The 20,467-nt window shown below is 37.3% G+C and overlaps 1 protein-coding gene across 5 annotated transcripts in view; it reads left to right on the top strand.

The window, feature by feature from the left end:
* Nucleotides 1-20,467, top strand: part of LOC138736812 (synaptotagmin-like protein 1) — a 192,213-nt gene that overhangs the window by 60,553 nt on the left and 111,193 nt on the right. For all 5 annotated transcript variants that reach the window (XM_069886859.1, XM_069886862.1, XM_069886864.1 and 2 more), the window contains 2 exons: nucleotides 17,891-18,036; nucleotides 19,821-19,932. In XM_069886859.1, coding sequence (XP_069742960.1) covers nucleotides 17,891-18,036; nucleotides 19,821-19,932 — 258 coding nt within the window. The remainder of the gene's footprint in view (nucleotides 1-17,890; nucleotides 18,037-19,820; nucleotides 19,933-20,467) is intronic.

Raw genomic sequence — 20,467 nt, forward strand, 5'->3', positions numbered from 1 at the left:
CAATATTTCTTCAAAGAAGCCTTGAGTAAATTTTTTAATCATTCCATCCATCCATAATAATATCCTCCCCACAAGAAATCAAAAATTTCATATCCTAACTCAAAAATAAGAAAGGGACAGATGATATTTGCATTGCAATTCTGAAAATCTGCAGTAAAAAGCCTCAGTAGCAAGATGATGATTCTATCATCCATATCTGGTAAGAGGAAGGTAGACCAGGAAACAATAAAGATCAGATAACCACAACCATCTTCATGTCCAATTGGAATGACAGAGGGCAAGTCACCAGCAGGGTCTTTCTCAATGACTTCCTCCAAATGGCAGGAGAGCATCTTTTCAATTCATAGAACAGATTCTAACCTTTCACTACAAAACTTATTCAAGTGCAGGGAGCTTTACCAGCCACTACACGTAACTTCTTTTGACACAACTGAGATATTTTTCTCCAACAGTTAGGAAGGACAGTTGAACATGTGGTTCAAATTTGCCTGCCCATAGAAAATTATTTCTGCTTGACATTTGTTCATGATGGATTACAATGTCCCTCATAAATAACTTACCATTGTATCATTATGGTCTGTCTTGTTCAGTTATTTTGTGATAGGATTTGTAGTTTGATGGTTACGTGTCTTTTATAGTATAATCAATTGCCAGCATGATTCAATATAATTAACAGTTCTGTTCTGCTGCCTGAAAAGATCTACAGTCCCAGGCTTTCCATCCTTGGTGGTAAATGATATAAAAATCAAACATGTAAAATCAAATCAATTCTTTACAAATGCTGAAGATAAATTTAATCACCGTGCTATAATTATCACATTATAGTTTGCAAATAAGTGATGTTTCTATTCTCATAGATCTAAACTAATAACATTCTTTGACAGCTCTGTTTAACACAAGCAGCCACGAACAGCTGCAGTACAATTTTCCACATCATGTTGAACTGTATCTGCCATCTACTGGCTAAAGTGTCATTCCTGCTTTAAGGATCTGTGCATTGGCAGATAGTTGCATCAGTTATTTGAAGGATTCTTATGCCTTTTTATTTCAGTAATTCACAAGTTTTTTTTCCTGATAGCAGCAGTGAGAATAAAGCATGTCCTGGGTAGTGTGGATTCTTGATGATTGCTGCTGCTCTCTGAAAATACTATTTCATGTACCTGTAGATATTCTCGATGGTAGGGAGAGTGATGCACTAGTCTGTGTCCATTATCTTTTGCAGGGCTTTCCGCTCAGAGGTATTGGTGCCCCTGTAATGGCGCTATGGCGGCACTACAATTCTCAGGAGGGATCGAACTGGCCAGGTGACGTCAGTGTGTGATGATGTCAGTGCATGTGGAGCATGTGATTCTGGCTTTTAAAACATTGTGCGGGTGATGAAGAGTCAATCTATTTGATTCACTCTAGAAACGCCTTGTGTGGTTATTTCTTTGTTTCCACTGCGATTCCAGTGGCCATAATTGGTGACCTTGATGAGTCCAAAAACATATTTTTGGACAGACACGGACTCTGCAGCCGTTGCTGTGAAGCTGCCACCTTCCTGGACAGCTGACCCTGAACTGTGGTTCCAACAGGCTGAAGCACAATTTCAATTTCACAAAGTCAAGTTCGACACCACTCATTATTACCATCTCATCAATGCCCTGGACCAGGCTGTCGCTAAGAGGGTCAATGAATTCCTTCGGGATCCACCACAAACGCACTTTTATTACATATATATGGTATGTCCCGTAGGGAGAGAGCAGCCAAACTACTACACTCCGATGGGTTGGGAGACTACGCCACTTCAGAACTAATGGATGAAATGCTATTCCTGGCATCTAGCGAAAGGCCCAATATGTTAATCGAGCAGCTCTTTTTAGAGCGAATGCCAGATGATATTAGGTTCTTGTTATCCGAGTGTTCATTTGAAGACCCAAGGTCTTTAGTGGCAGAGGCAGGCATTCTATGGCTGGCTAAAAAGCACAGCAGCAAGAAAAGACAAGTCTTCACAACCAACCCCTCCAATATTGACCCCATGTCACACTCTAGTGCTCTTAGCACATCACTCCCTACAAGCCAGCAATGTCCCAAGACAAGGAAGCAGCCTGTGAACATCTCACCTTGGTGTTATTACCACAGGGAGTAAATGCCCACAAGTGCCTTCCACCCTCCCTGTTTGCAGGAAATGCTCAGGCCAACTGCCAGTAAGACAGTAAGGGCTGTGGCAGTAGACAAGAAACCTGCAAACCTACTGTATGTATGGGACCAGTTGTCCCATTGAGAATCTCTGGTGGACACAGGTGTATTTCCACCCACCAGTTTTGGCACACACCATTCTACACTGGACCTGCAACCATGAGCAGTTAACAGTTCCAACATTCTGACCTTTTACACCAGGAAGATGAATGTCAAGTTCAAGAATCATCTCTACACTTGGCCATTTATTATAGAAGCAATATCCTGACCTTTGCTTGGTGCAGATGTTCTTCGGGCTCATTCATTCCTCATTGACTTAAAAGGGTGTCGGCTAATAGAGGGAACTACTATACCGCTGCTCTGCACCTTCAAACATTAAGTAAACCGGGGAGGAGTCACGTGATGGAGTAGTGGCCGGACGGTGAACTCCAGCCCTCTCCAGAAAAGTCGGGAAAAACGAGAGAAAATACAAAGGCACAGAAATACAAGTTAAAGAAAAGTGAATATAAAGGTGGAAAGAAGATGGAGACAAAAGGAGAAAAATCAAAATCAACGGAAAGAAGAGAGGAAGAGAAGACAACGGAGGAAAAAGGTGAAGGCCTTACCTGTCCGAAGAGGCCCGCTGCGGAGAGAAGACCCCACTACCTCAGGTCGGTAGAAAGAGAACTACAACAATGGCTCACAGAGCCGAGTAAAAGTGCGCAACCGCGCATGCGCGACTCCTCGCGCATGCGCGATGCGCATACAAAAAAACACACCGACGGGAGGGGGGACCAGCTGGGGAGTCGATCTCCACAGCCGGCAACGACAGCTGCAGAACACCTGCAGCAAGAAGACACCACAGAAGACAATGGAAACAAGAAAGAAGAGGAGGAAAGGGCAGCAAAGAAACAACAGATGGTCAACCTAGAGGAAGAAGAAGAGGAAGAGGAAGAGTACAGGGAAATAGAAGAAGAAAAGATAGGCAAGGTAAAGGAGGTACTTGCTCTTGTTAGAGGATACATGGAGTCATTTAAAGAATGGCAAACACAGGAATTCAATGATTTAAGAAGAAGAATAAACAACACAGAAAAGAAAATAAATAAAATGGATATGACCTTAACAGAAATGGGGAAAAAAATGGACAAGATGGAAGAACGGGCAATAGCAGCAGAAATGGAGGTAGAAGACTTAAAAAAGAAATTGGAGGAATCTAATAAAAAAACTAAAGAGACACAAGAATTACTAGCCCAAAAAATAGATATAATGGAAAATTATAACAGAAGAAATAACATAAAGATAGTGGGCCTTAAGGAAGATGTAGAAGGCAAGAATATGAGGGAGTTTATAAAAGAATGGATCCCTAAGGCCCTAGGATGTCCAGAACTACAGCAAGAAATGGAAATAGAAAGGGCACATAGAGCATTGGCCCCTAAACCACAACCACAACAAAAACCAAGATCTATTGTAGTAAAATTCCTAAGATATACTACAAGAGAAAAGGTGCTGGAGAAGACAATGGAAAAAGTAAGAGAGGGCAACAAACCACTGGAGTATAAAGGGCAAAAAATCTTCATTTATCCAGATATAAGCTTTGAACTCCTAAAGAAGAGAAAAGAGTTCAATGCAGCAAAAGCGATTTTATGGAAGAAAGGATATAAATTTACACTGAAGCATCCTGCGGTATTGAAAATATTTATTCCAGGACAACAAAACAGACTATTCTCGGATCCAGAAGAAGCACGAAAATTTGCAGAACAATTACAAAAATAGACTGAGGGATGAAGACGGGTAATGAGAGCAAAAATTATCACGATTGATATGTATGTGGGTAAAGACAAAAATAGACTGAGGGATGAAGACGGGTAAGGAGGGTAAAAATGACCACGATTGATATGTATGCGGGTAAAGAGGTATAAGAGTGAATAGAGACAACGGGCATATGTGAAAGTATCTGTAATTAGAGGAAAACATAGAAAGTATAGACAAGAATTAATAAGGGAAGGTAATGGAATAGAGAGAATAAGGAGGGAACTAAAAGAGTGACCTTTGTGACATATAAAAAACGAAATCTTTTCTGGGGGGGGCTGGGTGGGGGGAAAAGAGCGGTCACTGCAAAATCAGTTGACGCTTGCGAGTGGATTCGCAAATCCAAATGGAGAGGGGAGATGTGGTTGTCCGACAAGGGATAAAGGGCAACTCAGGAGGGGAAGGGGAGATTGGGGATAAAGAAGATAGAAATAGGAGAATAAGGAAAATGTTGGATGTTGTAGGAATGTTGTCTGGTAAAGAGTTGAAAATAAGAAAACAGAAATGGAAAAGGAGGAAAGGTAATGATGGAAAAACGGAAAGAGAAGATAAACAAAATATAAAATGGCTACGCTGAACTATATGACTCTAAATATTAATGGAATACATAACCAAATTAAAAGGAAGAAACTACTAAATTTACTGAAAAAGGAAAAAATAGATATAGCATTTGTCCAAGAAACACATTTAACTGAATTGGAGCACAAGAAATTAAAGAGAGATTGGGTAGGACATGTAACAGCAGCATCGTATAATTCAAAAGCAAGAGGAGTGGCTATATTAATTAGCAAAAATGTGCCATTTAAAATAGAAGAGGAAATAATAGATCCAGCAGGGAGATATGTTATGATAAAATGTCAGATATATTCAGAGCTTTGGAATCTACTTAATATATATTCACCTAACGAAGAAGATCAAAAGTTTATGCAAGATATCTTTTTGAAGGTAGCTAATACGCAAGGGAACATACTAATAGGAGGGGATTTCAATCTGAATTTGGATCCAAATATGGATAAAACGGGGAAAAAAATTAACAGGAAGAACAAAGTAACCAAATTTATAATTAAATCAATGCAAGAAATGAAACTTGTGGACATATGGAGGAAACAAAACCCAAAAGAAAAGGAATACTCATACTACTCGACTAGACATAAAACATACTCAAGGATAGACCTATTCCTGTTATCAGCCCACATACAAGGGAGAGTTAGGAAAACGGAATATAAAGCTAGACTATTATCGGACCACTCACCCCTGTTATTGGCAATAGAGCTAGAAGACATCCCTCCAAGAATGTATAGATGGAGATTAAACCCCATGCTACTTAAAAGACAGGATTTTAGAGAATTTATTGAAAAACAATTAAAAATGTACTTTGAAGTAAATACGGAATCAGTGGAAGATAAGTTTATACTATGGGACGCAATGAAAGCATTCATTAGAGGGCAAATAATAAGTTATGCAACCAAGATGAAGAAGGACTATAATCAGGAAACAGAGCAGTTGGAAAGGGAAATAATAAACATAGAAAAAAAATTAGCAATAAAGGAAGATACAACCAAAAGAAGAGAATTGGCGGATAAAAAAATAAAATATGAAACATTACAAACATATAAGGTGGAGAAGAATATAATGAAGACAAAACAGAAATATTATGAACTAGGGGAAAAAACACACAAAATCCTAGCATGGCAGCTTAAGACAGAGCAAACTAAGAAAACGGTATTGGCAACAAGGAAAAAAGACAAACAAATTACATATAATCCAAAAGAAATTAAGGAAAACTTCAGAGAATTCTATGAACAATTATACCGAACCGAAAACGAAGGGAAAGAAGGGAAAATAGATGAATTTTTGACTAAAATTGAACTACCAAAACTACAAATAGAGGAACAAAATAAATTAACAGAACCATTTGGAACAGTAGAAATACAAGAGATAATAAAAAATTTACCAAATAATAAGACACCAGGAGAGGATGGACTCCCAATAGAATTCTACAAAACATTTAAAGACCTAATAATACCGCCCCTCCTGGATGTAATCAACCAGATTGATGAGACACAAAACTTACCAGATTCATGTAAAACAGCAATAATTACAGTGATACTAAAACAAGGGAAAGATCCACTCTCACCAGCGTCATATAGACCAATATCTTTGCTAAACACAGATTATAAGATAATAGCTAAACTATTAGCGAACAGATTAGCAGAACAGGTACCGAAAATGGTAAATTTAGACCAAACTGGATTTATCAAAAAAAGACGCACAACAGACAATATTTGTAAATTTATTAACTTAATTCATGCAGTAGAAGGAAATAAAGCACCGGCAGTAGCAGTTGCTTTAGACGCAGAGAAGGCCTTCGACAGAGTAGAATGGAATTACTTGTTCAAAGTATTGCAAAAATTCAGTTTACCGGAGAAGTATATTAATTGGATTAAAGCATTATATAAGGGACCGTTAGCGAAAGTGACAGTAAATGGACATGTATCAAAGCAATTTAACTTAAGCAGGTCAACGCGGCAGGGATGCCCACTATCACCATTATTGTTTGCGCTAGCTATAGAACCACTAGCAGAATCGATAAGAAGAGATAATAATATAAAAGGAATAAAAATAAAAGACAGGGAATATAAAATCAGTCTGTTTGCGGATGATGTGATAGTGTACTTAACAGAACCAGAACTATCAATAAAAGAACTATATAAGAAATTGAAGGAATATGGAGAAGTGTCAGGATACAAGATAAACGTAAATAAAAGTGAAGCAATGCCTATGAATAACGCGGATTTCTCAAAATTTAAGGAGGAATCCCCATTCAGATGGCAAACGCAGGCAATAAGATACCTAGGTGTGCAAATAAACAAAAATCTAGGCCAATTATATAAACTCAATTACAATCCACTAATGAAAAAACTACAGGATGATTTAGAGCATTGGAAAGAGCTACCACTAACACTGATAGGAAGGATAAACTGTATTAAAATGAACATTTTTCCAAGGATACTATACTTATTTCAGGCATTGCCAATACAACTGACAGAAAAATTCTTCAAAGAGTTAAAGAAAATAATAAGGAGATTTTTATGGAGAGGGGGGAAACCGAGGATAGCACTAGACAAATTAACAGAATGGTATAAACAAGGAGGCTTACAATTGCCAAACTTCAAAAATTATTATAGAGCCGCACAATTAAGGTACCTATCAGATTTTTATCAAACAAGGGAAAAACCAGACTGGACGAGACTAGAATTAGATAAAATAGGGGAAAAGATACCTGAACACATATTATATAAATGGGACGAAAAATTGGTACAACATAGAACTTCTCCAGTATTACACCATCTCCTCAATATATGGAAGAAGATACATGTAGAAAGAAATAAAATAAATTACCAAATACCAAAACTAATATTGACGCAAAATAAGCTACTCCCTTTTACAATAGACAACCTTGCCTTTAGAAAATGGGAAAAAAAAGGGATTAAAAGAATAGAAAATTGTTTTTCAGGAAGTAGATTCTTATCCTTTGAACAAATGAGAGATAAGTACAATATAACGGGAGATACAGCGCTGGCATATTACCAACTGAGATCCTACTTGAAAGATAAATTAGGAAGCAACTTGAGTTTACCAGAGGGAAGTAACCTTGAATATGTGATTACAGATACAATGTTAATCAAAAGATTTATAAAAAATATGTATATTAAACTGCAAGAAAAGGAAAATGAGGAAACAAATGGTAAAACTAAACAAAAATGGGAACAAGATTTAAATATAAAGATAAAAAAGGAAACATGGGAGAAGTTATGCTCTGGAACGATGAGAAATACAATAAATACGAGGCTGCGTATGATACAATATAATTGGTTACACAGACTATACATTACACCGCAAAAGTTAAATAAATGGGACCCAACAGTATCTGATAGATGTTTTCGATGTAAAAAAGAAAGGGGAACAACAATTCATGCAATCTGGACATGTGAGAGAGTAGAAAAATTTTGGGATGATCTCAATCAGATATTAAATAAAATAACAGAAAACAATATACCAAAGAATCCAGAGATCTTTCTCCTAAGTAACATAAAAAATAAAGAATTTGGAATTGACTTGGAGGATGCACAAAAAAGATTTGTTAAGATAGCCCTAGCTGTAGCAAAAAAATGTATTATGTCAACCTGGAAATTGGAAGATAATTTGAAAATACAACAATGGTATATAGAAATGAATAAATGTATTCCATTAGAAAAAATAACATATAGTTTAAGAAATAATATCGAAATATTCGAACAAGTATGGGAGCCTTACATTAAATACAATAGCGAAAACCTACCGGGAACAAACATTACCTAAGTTGATGGAAGGAGAAGAGAAGAAAAAAATGGACTCAGTAGAATTTCTGGTGTATTTTTGTTGAATGACAACATTGTCTAACTGAATTAATGCAACCTAGATTGTATAACTAAAATGGATGAGAGGGGGGAGGGATGGGGGGGTGGCTTGGGAGGAGGGAGGGGGGAGGGAGAAAAAGTCACTGTAAATGTGTGGAAAAGAAAAAGTGTATATCATGGCTATTGTGATTTATGGTGTGAAAAATAAAAAATTAAAAAAAAAAAAAAAAAAAAAAAAAAAAAAAAAAAAAAAAAAAAAAAAAAAAAACATTAAGTAAACCAGTACATGAATACTCCAAGCTGTTGGAAGATTTCCTTGAGATTACAACTCTACAATTTTTTGCCTCCACTGCAAAGCATTTGTACTAAGGGCCCTCCTATCCATGCTAAAGCATGCCACTTGCCTCCAGAGAAGCTGTGCTTAGCTAAGGAAGAGTTTGCCAAGATGGAGGAACTAGGCATAATTCGTAGGTCCGACAATCCCTGGGCATCTTCGTTACATATGGTCCCGAAACTCAATGGAGGTTGGTGACCTTTTGGAGATTATAGGCAACTTAATGATGCCATCATTCGGGATCATTATTTGATACCTCGTATTCAGGATTTCTCGGCTAATTTATATGGAGTGACGATCTTCTCCAAAATAGACTTGGTGAGTGGCCATCACCAAGTACCAGTAGAACCAGAAGGCATTCCAAAAGAAGCAATAATTACCCCATTTGCGTTGTTTGATTTTTTAGGAATGCCATTCGGATTAAAGAATGCTGCCCAATCATTTCAACAGGTGATGGATGCTTTAGGATGTGGTATTACCAATGTCTTCATTTACCTCGACGATATTGTAGTGGTCAGTGGGACTAAGGAAAAACATTTGGAATATCTTTTTACACCTTTTAGACTGACCAGCAATCAAGATAAATGAGTTTTTAGACAAGAAATGATCGATTTCTTGGGCCATAAGATTATTCAGGAAGGCATGACTCTACTGCCATCCAAAGATGAGGCCCATTACTAAATACTCAAGACCTGCTATGGTTAAAATCTTGCAGAACTTCTTGCAAATGGTAAATTTTTACCATTGGTTTCTTCTGGGTGTAGCTCATAACATGAAGACTCTTTTCGATTTACTGTGCAGAAATGCCAGAACCATCCAATGGACTGAAGAGGGAACCAATGCCTTCTTGAAGAAGAAAGATTTGCTGACTCATCCCACTATGCTCAGTTACCCAGTTTTAAATTCAGCCACCGTCCTTTCTACAGATGCTTCCAATATGGCCGAAGGAGGGGCATTTCATCAATATGTCAACAGGCAATGGAAACCGTTAGCATTTTTTAGCCGCCATCTTTGTGAAGCAGAGAAGAAATACAGTGCTTTTGATAAGGAGCTTTTGGCCATTGACTTGTCTGTTCAAAATTTTTGTTATTTTTTGGATGGCAGAGATTTTACTATGTACACCGACCATAGGTGTACATACTATGCCACACCACCATTCTAGAGCATGATGCAGATAGTCAGCACACTTTCCAAGGTCACAGATCCCTGGTGAGCATGACAATAATGGCAATTATCATTCATTTCAGGATTCTCCATAAAAATACTACATATTTCTGGAAAAGACAATGTAATAGCTGAAGCACTTTCCTGCTCTGCTCCACTCGCAGTCTCGTCTGTAGATCAAGGTATTGACTACACAGCTTTAGCTGCAGCCCAAGAACATGACCATGACATAAATGCTTACAGGACTGCAATCCTGAACCTGCAATTGAAAGATGAGTTAATTGAAAGTTTGGAGTTAATGACAAACTACTCCTCTGTGATATATTAACGGGACATCCATGCCCAGAAGTTCCAGCATCATGGAAAAATTGAGTATTCGACTCTGTGCATGGTCTCTCACATTCATCGATTAGATCGACCATTCATATGGTTTCAGACAGGTTCAAGTGACACTGTCGTAAAAAAAGTTACACAAATGATAAAGTTTGCATTACCTGCCAAAAAGCAAAAGTTCAGCAACAAACGAAGGCACCATTGTAGTCCTTCCGGCAGTTATTCGGCGTCTTGCTCATGTCCATGTGGACATCGTTGGTCTGCTTCCTGTTTCAAGAGAATATCGTTATCTTTTTACAATAATAGAGAAGTTTACGAGCCTATGGTGGATGCTACTGCAGTCACTTGTGCTTGCATGCTCCTCAGTTCTTGTGTGTCTCATTTTGTTTTACCAGTGCATGTTACTTCGGATAGAGAACCATAATTTACTTCCTTGCTGTGGATGACCTTGTCTTGCTTGTTCTGTACAAAAATTCATCATACAATTGCCTATCATCCCCAAGCCAATAGAATGATTGAAAGATTTCTTTAATATCTCAATTCAGCCTTGATGGCTCAGTTAGAGGGTCCAAACTGGGATGATGAGCTGCCCTGTGTATTACTAGGCATTAGAACAACTCCAAAGGAGGACCTTTAAGCTTCAACTGTGGAGCTTGTGTACAGCACACCGTTAGTGGTTCCAGGGGAGTTATCCCCTACCATTTCAACTCTAGTGATGATCCTAAGGAACTGTTGAACAGGCTAAGGGGTGACCATAGGAAAATTAATTCCTATACCACCATTGTCATGTGGAGAACATTCTTCCTTTGTGCCTTAAAAACTGCAAATATGTCTTCGTCCAAAGGGGAACACTTGGTCAACCTTTACAGACATCCTAGGAGGGATCTTGTAGGATACTCAGACTAATTAGGTCAACCTGGATATTGGAGGGAAGCCATATTCTTTTACGGGCTTAAACCAGCTTATGTGGAGAAGTCTTCCCCATTGCAGCAGCCAACAGTTTGTTGCAGAGGTCAACAATCTAAAAGACAGACGAATCTTTCTGCTGGTTCTGGGGGATGGGTGGGGCACATGTAGCAGTGCTATGGCAGCACTACAACTCGCAGGAGGCATCGAACCGCCAATGTGATGTCAGTGCTTGATGACACCAGTGCGTGTTGAGTGTGTGATTCTGGCTTTTAAAAGGTTGCACAGGTGATGAAGAATAAATCCGTTTGAATCACTCTAGAAATGCCTTGTGTGGTTATTTGCAACTCCAGTGGCCACACCACCATACTAGACCATGATGCAGATAGTCAACACACTGTGCACTACACATCTTTAGAATTTTGCCTTGGTTTCTGATGGAATCTCTGCAAATTCCTGAGGAATTAGAGGATCTGATGTGCTTTCTTCACAATAACATCAGTATGCTGGGACCTCCGATATAGTATGTCCCAGGAGTTTAGATTGGCTCACCATCTTCATCTCTGATACCCCACTAATCACTGGATTGTACACCTCTGGTTTTAATTTCATTTCTTTTGGAATTTCTCACACTTAAATCATGCCTGCAGGGTAGGTATTAAGCATACAATAAATATTTCAGATTCCAAGTGATAATCTTTTGTGAAAATGTTAAAATGTAATTAATCACCTTCATTTTTCTTTTAAGAATTGCATCTTTATTTGAATAATCAGTGCTTTTGACTCCCTAATCCAATCTCATCATCACCCCAGTATTTTGTACTTATTTCCCTGCAACGTATTCTTTTTCATGCATAGTCATCAACTCCCCATTGATTTTATTTTCCCATGAATCCACTGTAAGGTATAATTTATAGTAGCCTGTAAACATACCAGGAAGCTTTAGAACTTTAGTAGGAAAATACTGAAAAACTTGGTCACAGACGACACCCAGAGGATTGAAAGTTGTCAGGCTAACCGTCGTTTCCATCGGTCTTGATGTGCGGAGATCACTTCACTTAATCCCTCCTGAACCAGTGCACTAGTCTGAGATAAATTTTCCAGCCTCCTGGGATTGTATCCAATGGTTTCTGATTGTGAGTATCTATTGCTGGCTGTTTCATTCAGCATTGGGTTGGGAACAATAAAAGTTTTAAGCCAAATGTTTCTTCAACTGCCAGGCTGTGATCTCTTCCAGTTAATAAAAACAATGGAGAAAATGTAAATATTGCCTTTCAATGCTACTTCACAACCTTCAAACTCTCAAATTCGATTCAATTCACTATGTCAGTCATAGTTTGAGAATATCCTAATAGTTTTCCATCCTCAAGTGCTCTTTTCCTAACCTATCCTATGCCCTAAAGTTTGGGCCAACTTTGTCTCCTTCTTCACTCATTTTTATGCTTAAAAAATCTCACTCACTTAACCATATAACCATATAACCATTTACGGAGCGGAAACAGGCCATGTTGGCCTTTCGAGTCCGCACTGGTTCACTGATTTTGTACGCCCTCTTCAGGCATTGGTCCCGGTAGATCTTCATTCAATAACGATGGGCGAATTCAATGCAGGTGGAATCTTATTGAAATTAAAAGCAAGATTGTTGTCCTGGCACCACACAACCAGATTCTCGATCTCTAGCCTGCTTTCTGACTCATGGTCATTAACTTGGATCTCAACAAGGAGTTCTTGACAAATTCTTTCAATAATACAAGAGCTGAAGTAAACAAAATCTTTGCAACTGGTATTCTGACGATGAAATTCATCAGAATATGATTTTGATTTGTTGACATTCCTAATGTACATGTTATATTTTCAGGCTCCATAATTCTACAAGCTCACTGCATTTCTCAGGCAATGGCACTCTCTGGGTCCCACTGCAAATGGCTGTGATCTCGAAAGTTTTTGCCAAAGACGTTGGAACACAATTTACATATCTCCTTATATCATATCTTGAGATCAATTTTGGACTGATTATGCTACTACAAAATTCTTTACTATGCTAAATGTGCAAAAGTAATGCAAGTTATTATTGTCCATTGACTTCATTATTTTCCAGGGACATTAGCAGCTAATTAATGTTTTTTCTTTTAAATAATTTTTGTTATGGAAAAAAGTTGATCAAATTCTGCACAATAGATTATCGCTTAAAGTTTATTAGTTTGCAGGATGTTGAATTAGCAAGTCCTTCTGAAAGTCAGGTTCACTGCAAATATTGAAAATTTCTGTCACTGATTTCAGCTCTTTTTAGTTCTGCTCATAAATTCCTGTTCACCTACTCCAGCATTCCAAATGCAATTCCTCCTGTAAACTCTATTTTGGGATGAAGTCCATTGATATGTTTTCTAAAGGTACCAAATGATGTAAGTACAGTGTATATTGTTTTCATAACGGCAATGTATCTGTATAAACAATGATTTTTCTGTACAATATTAAATATATTCATTAACGTTTATCATGACAATATCTTGAAGAAAAATAAACAAATTGTTCCTTTATCAAATTTTCATCTTTTGACCTTTTGAAATAATTACAAAGGTTTTGTAAGAGTTAAATGCCTTTTGCTTCCAGGTATGTATTCAGATTTCATTTTAAGTGACCTCGTTTACAGCCAGATTCCAAAATGGCTGAAGCCTACATTTAAACAGTGTCCTGAGTGTCCACTTTTCCCAGCCCTTTCTTTAACAAGCTGCCAATCATTCACAGTAGCACCAAGAGTGCAGGTTTAAACAAAATGAAGACTGCAGCACTGCAAAAAAGAGCATGTTTCAAGCACTTGATTAACAATAAAATCCTTTGGGTTTTCTAAAGCAGTGTGAGGATTTGAATAAAGGCAATTTCTTTTGATTCATTACTCACTTTTCAGCTGTGGATAGAAATTCGTGGAATAAATCCTGGGTCTGAAAATTTACCAGGATGAATTCTTATCCTTAAATTCTGTTCACCATGTTCTGAATTTATTCCTTGCTTGAAAGGTTTTTGGATTAAATAATTCTTCCTTTGCAGTGTTCTTGTTGTGGCATGATGTTCATCTGAGGTAATAAAATGTCTCAAAGGTAGGGACAAGTTGATAACAGAAATAGCAATCAAATTATAACAAGGTAACTACCAATTAGTTCCTTCAAATACATGTTCAGCAAAAGGTCTCATGAGATTGATTTAAAAAAAAATTTTTAAACCTACCCCAAGGTAACAGGCCTTTTGGCCCACAAGCTCATGCCCCCAATTACATGCAATTGACCTACAACCTGGTACATTTTGGAGAGTGGGAGGAAACTGGAGCACCCGGAGGAAACCCAAGCAGACATGGGGTGGATGTACAAACTCCTTATGGACAGTGGCGAATCAAACCCGGGTCACTGGTGCTGTAACAGCATCACATTACCCTCCACGCTAACCGTGCCGTCTGTTTTATGCATAATCTTTTGGAATTCTTGCCATTATTTGAATTTTTATCTAATGGCTTACGTGTGGAAATTTTGGTTTCCATTTAATTTCAGCAAATTTTACTGGTTATTAGAAACTGCACTGGATTGAAAATGATAAGAGAACCTACTTCACCTTTCACTAATCAATAGAAAATTGAAAATTGAAATGTTACAATTTCCTTTCCTGGTGCTTTTCTTGAAAACCTGTCAATTTTGGAGGTGGTCTGGTTGTATTAACTTTTCTTGCCACCTTAAAGTATCAAGAGTGTGATTATGCAAATGATCATGTTCTGTTGCAGCCGGCAGACCATAACAATGCCTTCCAGAAATTTTGAAGAACTCCATTTTAAATATTATTCTGTAATAATTATGGGAATGGTTGTGAAATTGACTGCTCGTTAAATACCAATTAAGTATGAAAGATGATTTTTCCAGATGGTATTTAGAGACATTTAACAATGATCTTTATGAGATTTTTTGATTGTTTGCCATTAATATTCTACCTTGCCATGGGCTTACTAAAATAAAGGGTAAATCCAAACCAAACTGTATTGCTCATGCTGCTGTTTATTAAAATGGATTTTCAGGGCCTTATCAACTGTTAATAATTCCTTATGAAAATGGTAAATTAGCTTTTTATTTAAAGGCAGCTGAAGTTATACAGCTTGTTAGCCCCAGTGTTTTTCGATTTTAATGCTGAGGAATGGTTCCAAAGGCATCAGTGGTTTCCCTTTGCTTTACCTCCAGTTCAGGTGTGAACTACTGAATTGTAAATCTTAAAGTAGATGATTCATCCCACCTGTTACGAGCCCAGAGGACCTCAAAACCCAGCAACCATAGATATTCACCAAGGCAAATTGTTACATAAAAGTTGTTTTTAATTATCTTTAAACATGAAAACAGGATCACACTTTAACTTATCACTATTGACTTAATTAACCTAACTTAACCCCCTTCTAATTCTAAGTGCACTTGTATGTAATGTGCGTGTAAGGTTAGAAAAGTTCTTTGATTCACAGACCAATCTCACCTCTCATCTCTTCAAGTTCACTGGTTGCAGACAATTCTTATACTGTGCACAGAATTTAACATTTATGAAGTTCACCAGGCTTTGGTGCCTGAAAGGTAAATGGTTACTACTCAGGAAGGTTCTTTTTGGTTTTCAGAGAGACATTTGTTGTTCCTGGACATAAAATGATCCCTTTTAATCAGCCACACAAGTGTCTTGCTGAAGAAACTTGCCCCATCAGTCTTTTTCAGATGATAACCTCTTTCTTTCAGGTCACCACAGAGTTCCTTTTTATTTCTCTTATTTCAAGTGAAACATTAGGCAGCCAGTCCTCTCATCTTGTATAGACCACAAGGGCTTTGACCAGGCTAAACTAAGCACTCACAAATTGTCTTCCAAATGGGGTTTTTCCACAAGCTTGCCAGCTTGTCCTATTCTAGTCCCAGCTGCTGCTGCTGACTGTAAAACTGCAGAACTGATCTCTCTCTCTCTCTCTCTCTCTCTCTCTCTCTCAGAGAAAAGCCTGTTTGACTTTCTCTGCTTGCAAAACCACATGACCCTCTTAGAACAGCAAGCTGGAATCCAGATAGCTCCGAACTACTCCTCCGATCTCTTTTATCTGTTGCTTTTCAAAACAAAAATCCATTAGTGAAGGCTCTTGGACACTCCCCAAAGTTTTTGCAAAGGCCCCCAGGAGCCACCCTGTTTGGCTTGAGCAGAGCTCCGGTATTTCAAATGAGATCTATTTTGAAGTGTTTGGATGTGATGTATGCTTAAAAAACCTGCCCTAATTTATCCCTCAAAAACATATCTTTAATCTGCCGCACACCCAAAAAAAAGTACTATGCTCAAAGTTTCAAGCAAATATAAATCTATTCAATTTTTTTTAGTCTTGTTCCTTTTGGATTTGTAACTACTTTCCTCCCCCTTGCTAAGTACTGGCCAGCTCAAGCTTGAGCTGAAAATTTAACATCTCTGTTCAGGGATATTCAAATTACCTGACTTTTTTTAATGCTTACAGAAGCAAAATGACAAAATTGCATCACAAGAGCACCGTAAAATTGTTCTGATTGTCCAAATTACCTAATTTTAATCCATGGGAAATGGTTCTAAACTAGCAAAAAAAAAAAGCAATTTTTTTTCTTCTTTTGGTAGGCTTTAAAAATGTAAATTTTCAATCGGAAAAAAAAATTACAATGTAAAATTAAATGAAAAAAAATAGAAATATAATCTAAATGATCTTGGATCCAAATGTTGGTCATTATTTTTGAAACTTTTTTAAGTAAATTGCTTTTTATTTTAAGAAATGCTTTCTTAGAATTTTATATACAATTACATCTTGTATCTGCTGAAACATTTGCTGCATCTTCGATGTCTCAGTAGATGTCTGCATCATTTCTTCTGTAACTTGTGTAAAATAAAACTCCCACCATCTGAACAGTGGATTTTTTTTTCAAATCTCAGATGTGCAATCAGCAAGGCTTAAAAATCAAAAGAATAGTGGACTGTTATTTTTTTCAAACAAAAATTCCATTTTCCAAATGGCTGCAAACAAGTTTGCTGTCTTGCAGAAGAAGGACCTTGACTTAGCTAAATCACTGCTGAAGGACGGACTGAAATTCTATGCAGCCACTGCAGAAGCTTTCTGGAGAAGAACCATGACCTATAGTATTGCTGTTTTGATGCATTATTTGAGAAAGAAGTATTATTGGCCTTAACATGTTAAAGGAATATTTTAAATTGCTGAAATACAGATGTGATCTGACTATGTTTACTGTGTACTTCGTGAATAAAGTTTTTTTTTAAAGAAAAGCTGGTCTTTGCTTTGTTGCCTTTTCAATTTGAACTAGGACAGCAGCATTTTGTGACATTACAACTGTTAGGAGATCAGTGTGCTCAATTTTAATTTTAAAGGAAAAAAAATCTTATTAACACAGATTGCTAGTTTGTCGAGATGTTGTCTTGTATTTACCATAGATGCCAATTATGTCACCAGTGTATCTCTGTGTAAAATAAATGAGTTGGTAACATGAAAGCTCCCACATTTTAGGGAAAAGTTTTTGCTTGAGTTGGTCTCCGAGGGTAAAGTAATTAGAAAGAATTGGAATAAGAATGACTTTTAAAGTTGTGTGAGCCACTGGAGGATATCCCACCTGATGCAAATTTGTAATTGACGTGCTATGAATAACAACGAATAAACTGATTTATTTGTGGCAGCTTCAAAATCGGCAAATGCAATAATTCTGAACTATTGTAAGATTTTGAAAGAGGACAGAAGAATGACATTTTCTGACTTCAAATTCTTTCACAGGAAATTGAAGAAATCAAATTTTGATGCAAATAAATTGAAGATTATGACAGGTGAATGGTTCAATGAAGTTAAAGCCAAGCGTTATGGAAACATTTTCAGTGGTATAGATGTGATAAAGAATTCATTCAACAGAAAAAAGATACCAGGTAGGTAACCCTTCCTTTGAAAGCTTTTATTTTCAAATTTGATTTTCTCCCTGAAGCTATATAACAATTACGATGTTGTTGATACCTTGACTAAATTATCTTTATTTCCATGCAAGTCCAGCCTTGGGCTACCACCGTGGTATATCTTTAGCCATTTAGAAAACAAAACTCTCTGCATTCACCCCTGCTCCACTGTGGTCTTCTTTGAATGATCACTTTCACCCTTCTAATATCAGCAGCTTCTTTTCTTAATTTTGACCATGGAGATACTTGAGTGACTGTTGATCCTGGAATTTGGAGCAACACACAATCTGGTTGAGGAAATGAGAGATGAGATGGAAATGAAGGGTGGGGGTGTGGGGGGTGGTGGAGGAAGGAGAAGAACCAAAGAGTGAAATAGGAGTGGAAGACAAAAGAGAAAGGGTGATGAAAATGGTGGGTAGCAAAGGGGAAGAATGGAATTCAGAAGAGAGAGGGGACATTGGCCTTCTCTCTCCCCCGGTCTCTCATTACCATCGCTATAGTCACCTCTTACAGATTCCTAGACTGTGCCTACCTATCCCCCACCCCACCCTATGTGACTCACCTCCTCCACCTCAGCTCTTTGCTTCTCTCTCTCCATCTGGCAAATGCCTGCCAACTACGGTCATCCTTCACTTCTCCCTGGTCCCTCGATCGCTCTTCAACCCATGTCCTACTCCTCCCATCCACTACATTGTCAGTTCTGATGAAGGGTTCCAACTTGTAATGTTGACAATTCTTTTACTCCCACTAATGTTGCATGACCTGCTGAGTTCTTCCTGTGGATTAAGTGTTGCTCTATTCTGTCCATTATATCTGCCACTTCATGGTTTAAAAATACAAATGGCTGTGGTGACTGCTATTTTTTAAAGGTTGTGAAGATCTAAATAATGATGATCTTTCATTTTTCCTTAGATACAGAGTTGAATGCATTAAAATAATGAATAGAAAATCATGAGAAATATTCTCACGATTATTCCAAAACAAGCTTGTTTTCAGAAATTCAATCTGAATGTGTACTGCAATGAGATTACAGCCAACCCTTTTGCTTAATGATTAGCAGGATCAAACTTGCTCAATAGTTTCTCTCCCTTGTTCTAGGAGGCTAAATCCAATTGTAGGGCTTCACCATTGCCTTGCTTGTCCTCAACATAAACCTGGGGTTACTTTTTTAAATCTTCCTCTCTGTCCATCTAGTGAAAAATTGGGATAGTGAAGTACCTATTTCAACACCGAAACAGACAAATGTCACTCCTTTCTTTTGATCTTTAATATTTTAATTCAATTTTAACATCCTGAACTCTGTCAAGAAATTCAATTTATCTTGAGCTCATTTGAAATTTAAGTTAATTCTGTTCAGACAAAATAAATTCTATTTGTCATGATTAACATTTAAGATGCATCCATGCAAACTAATCTCAAATTGGGGAAAAAAATTCCAAAAAGGAATAAGATCCAAATATGAATGAATGCCCTTTCCAATACAAATACTTACAGGATGATGTCTTTAATGAAAGGTATTGTTAATGCACTGGATTTTAAGAAACTTGTATTGAATGTCTGAATATTTCCTCTAAGCCTAGACAGAATGTAGAATATATCAAAGTTTTTAACATTGAGCAAAAGAAAATTACTCTTTGTGAGATACTGAAAACATAGTAATGCTGGAGAAACTCAACAGGTCTTGCAGCGACCATAGGAGGTAAAGATATTATCAGGTCTTCAATGTTCTTTGTGAGTTATCATTTATTTTTCATGTGCAGTTGTTCAAGACTTTGAAGTGAAGGTGTCTCCGAATGCAAGTCTGCCTCTCAGTCACAGACCTCAGCACCCAGATGGTTCCTCAAATCCAGAAATACTACATGCAGAGAAGAGGTAGATCTTTGGAGAACTGCACAATGCCTAATGGTTATTATTACAAAGAAATGGGTGAAACTCTTCATTTAAAGAGTTGAAAGGATGGAGGGAATTGTACCCTCTGAGTTGAACTGTAGATTTCCCTTGCGTCCCTAACAGCATTTTGGGATATCATCAAGTTTTGTAGTTCTTTTGTGTTTTGTTTTAAGTTGGAACATTAGTCTGGTTTTTCTTTCAATGCTGTACAGAATCCATAAACCAGAGAAGTGAATTTTACCAATGCACATTTAAAACTCTGCAAATACATACATGTTTAAATTACAAGCCAAGTTGTTTCCATTTATTTATCAAACACAAAGTTCTGCAATAGGATGAAATATGTTTGTGATGTTACATTCAACACACTGAACAAGATTTCAAACAATGTTAATTATTAATAAGGATTTCTGAAGTTCTAACGAAGAAGATTTTTTTTCTCTCTGGGATCTAATATTATTATTTTGCCTCCTTTCATATTTAAACCCTTAGGCCTTTAAAATGAAGGGGTCTCTGA

This window comes from Narcine bancroftii, chromosome 6 (genome assembly GCF_036971445.1).
Source record: "Narcine bancroftii isolate sNarBan1 chromosome 6, sNarBan1.hap1, whole genome shotgun sequence".
NCBI lineage: Eukaryota > Metazoa > Chordata > Chondrichthyes > Torpediniformes > Narcinidae > Narcine > Narcine bancroftii.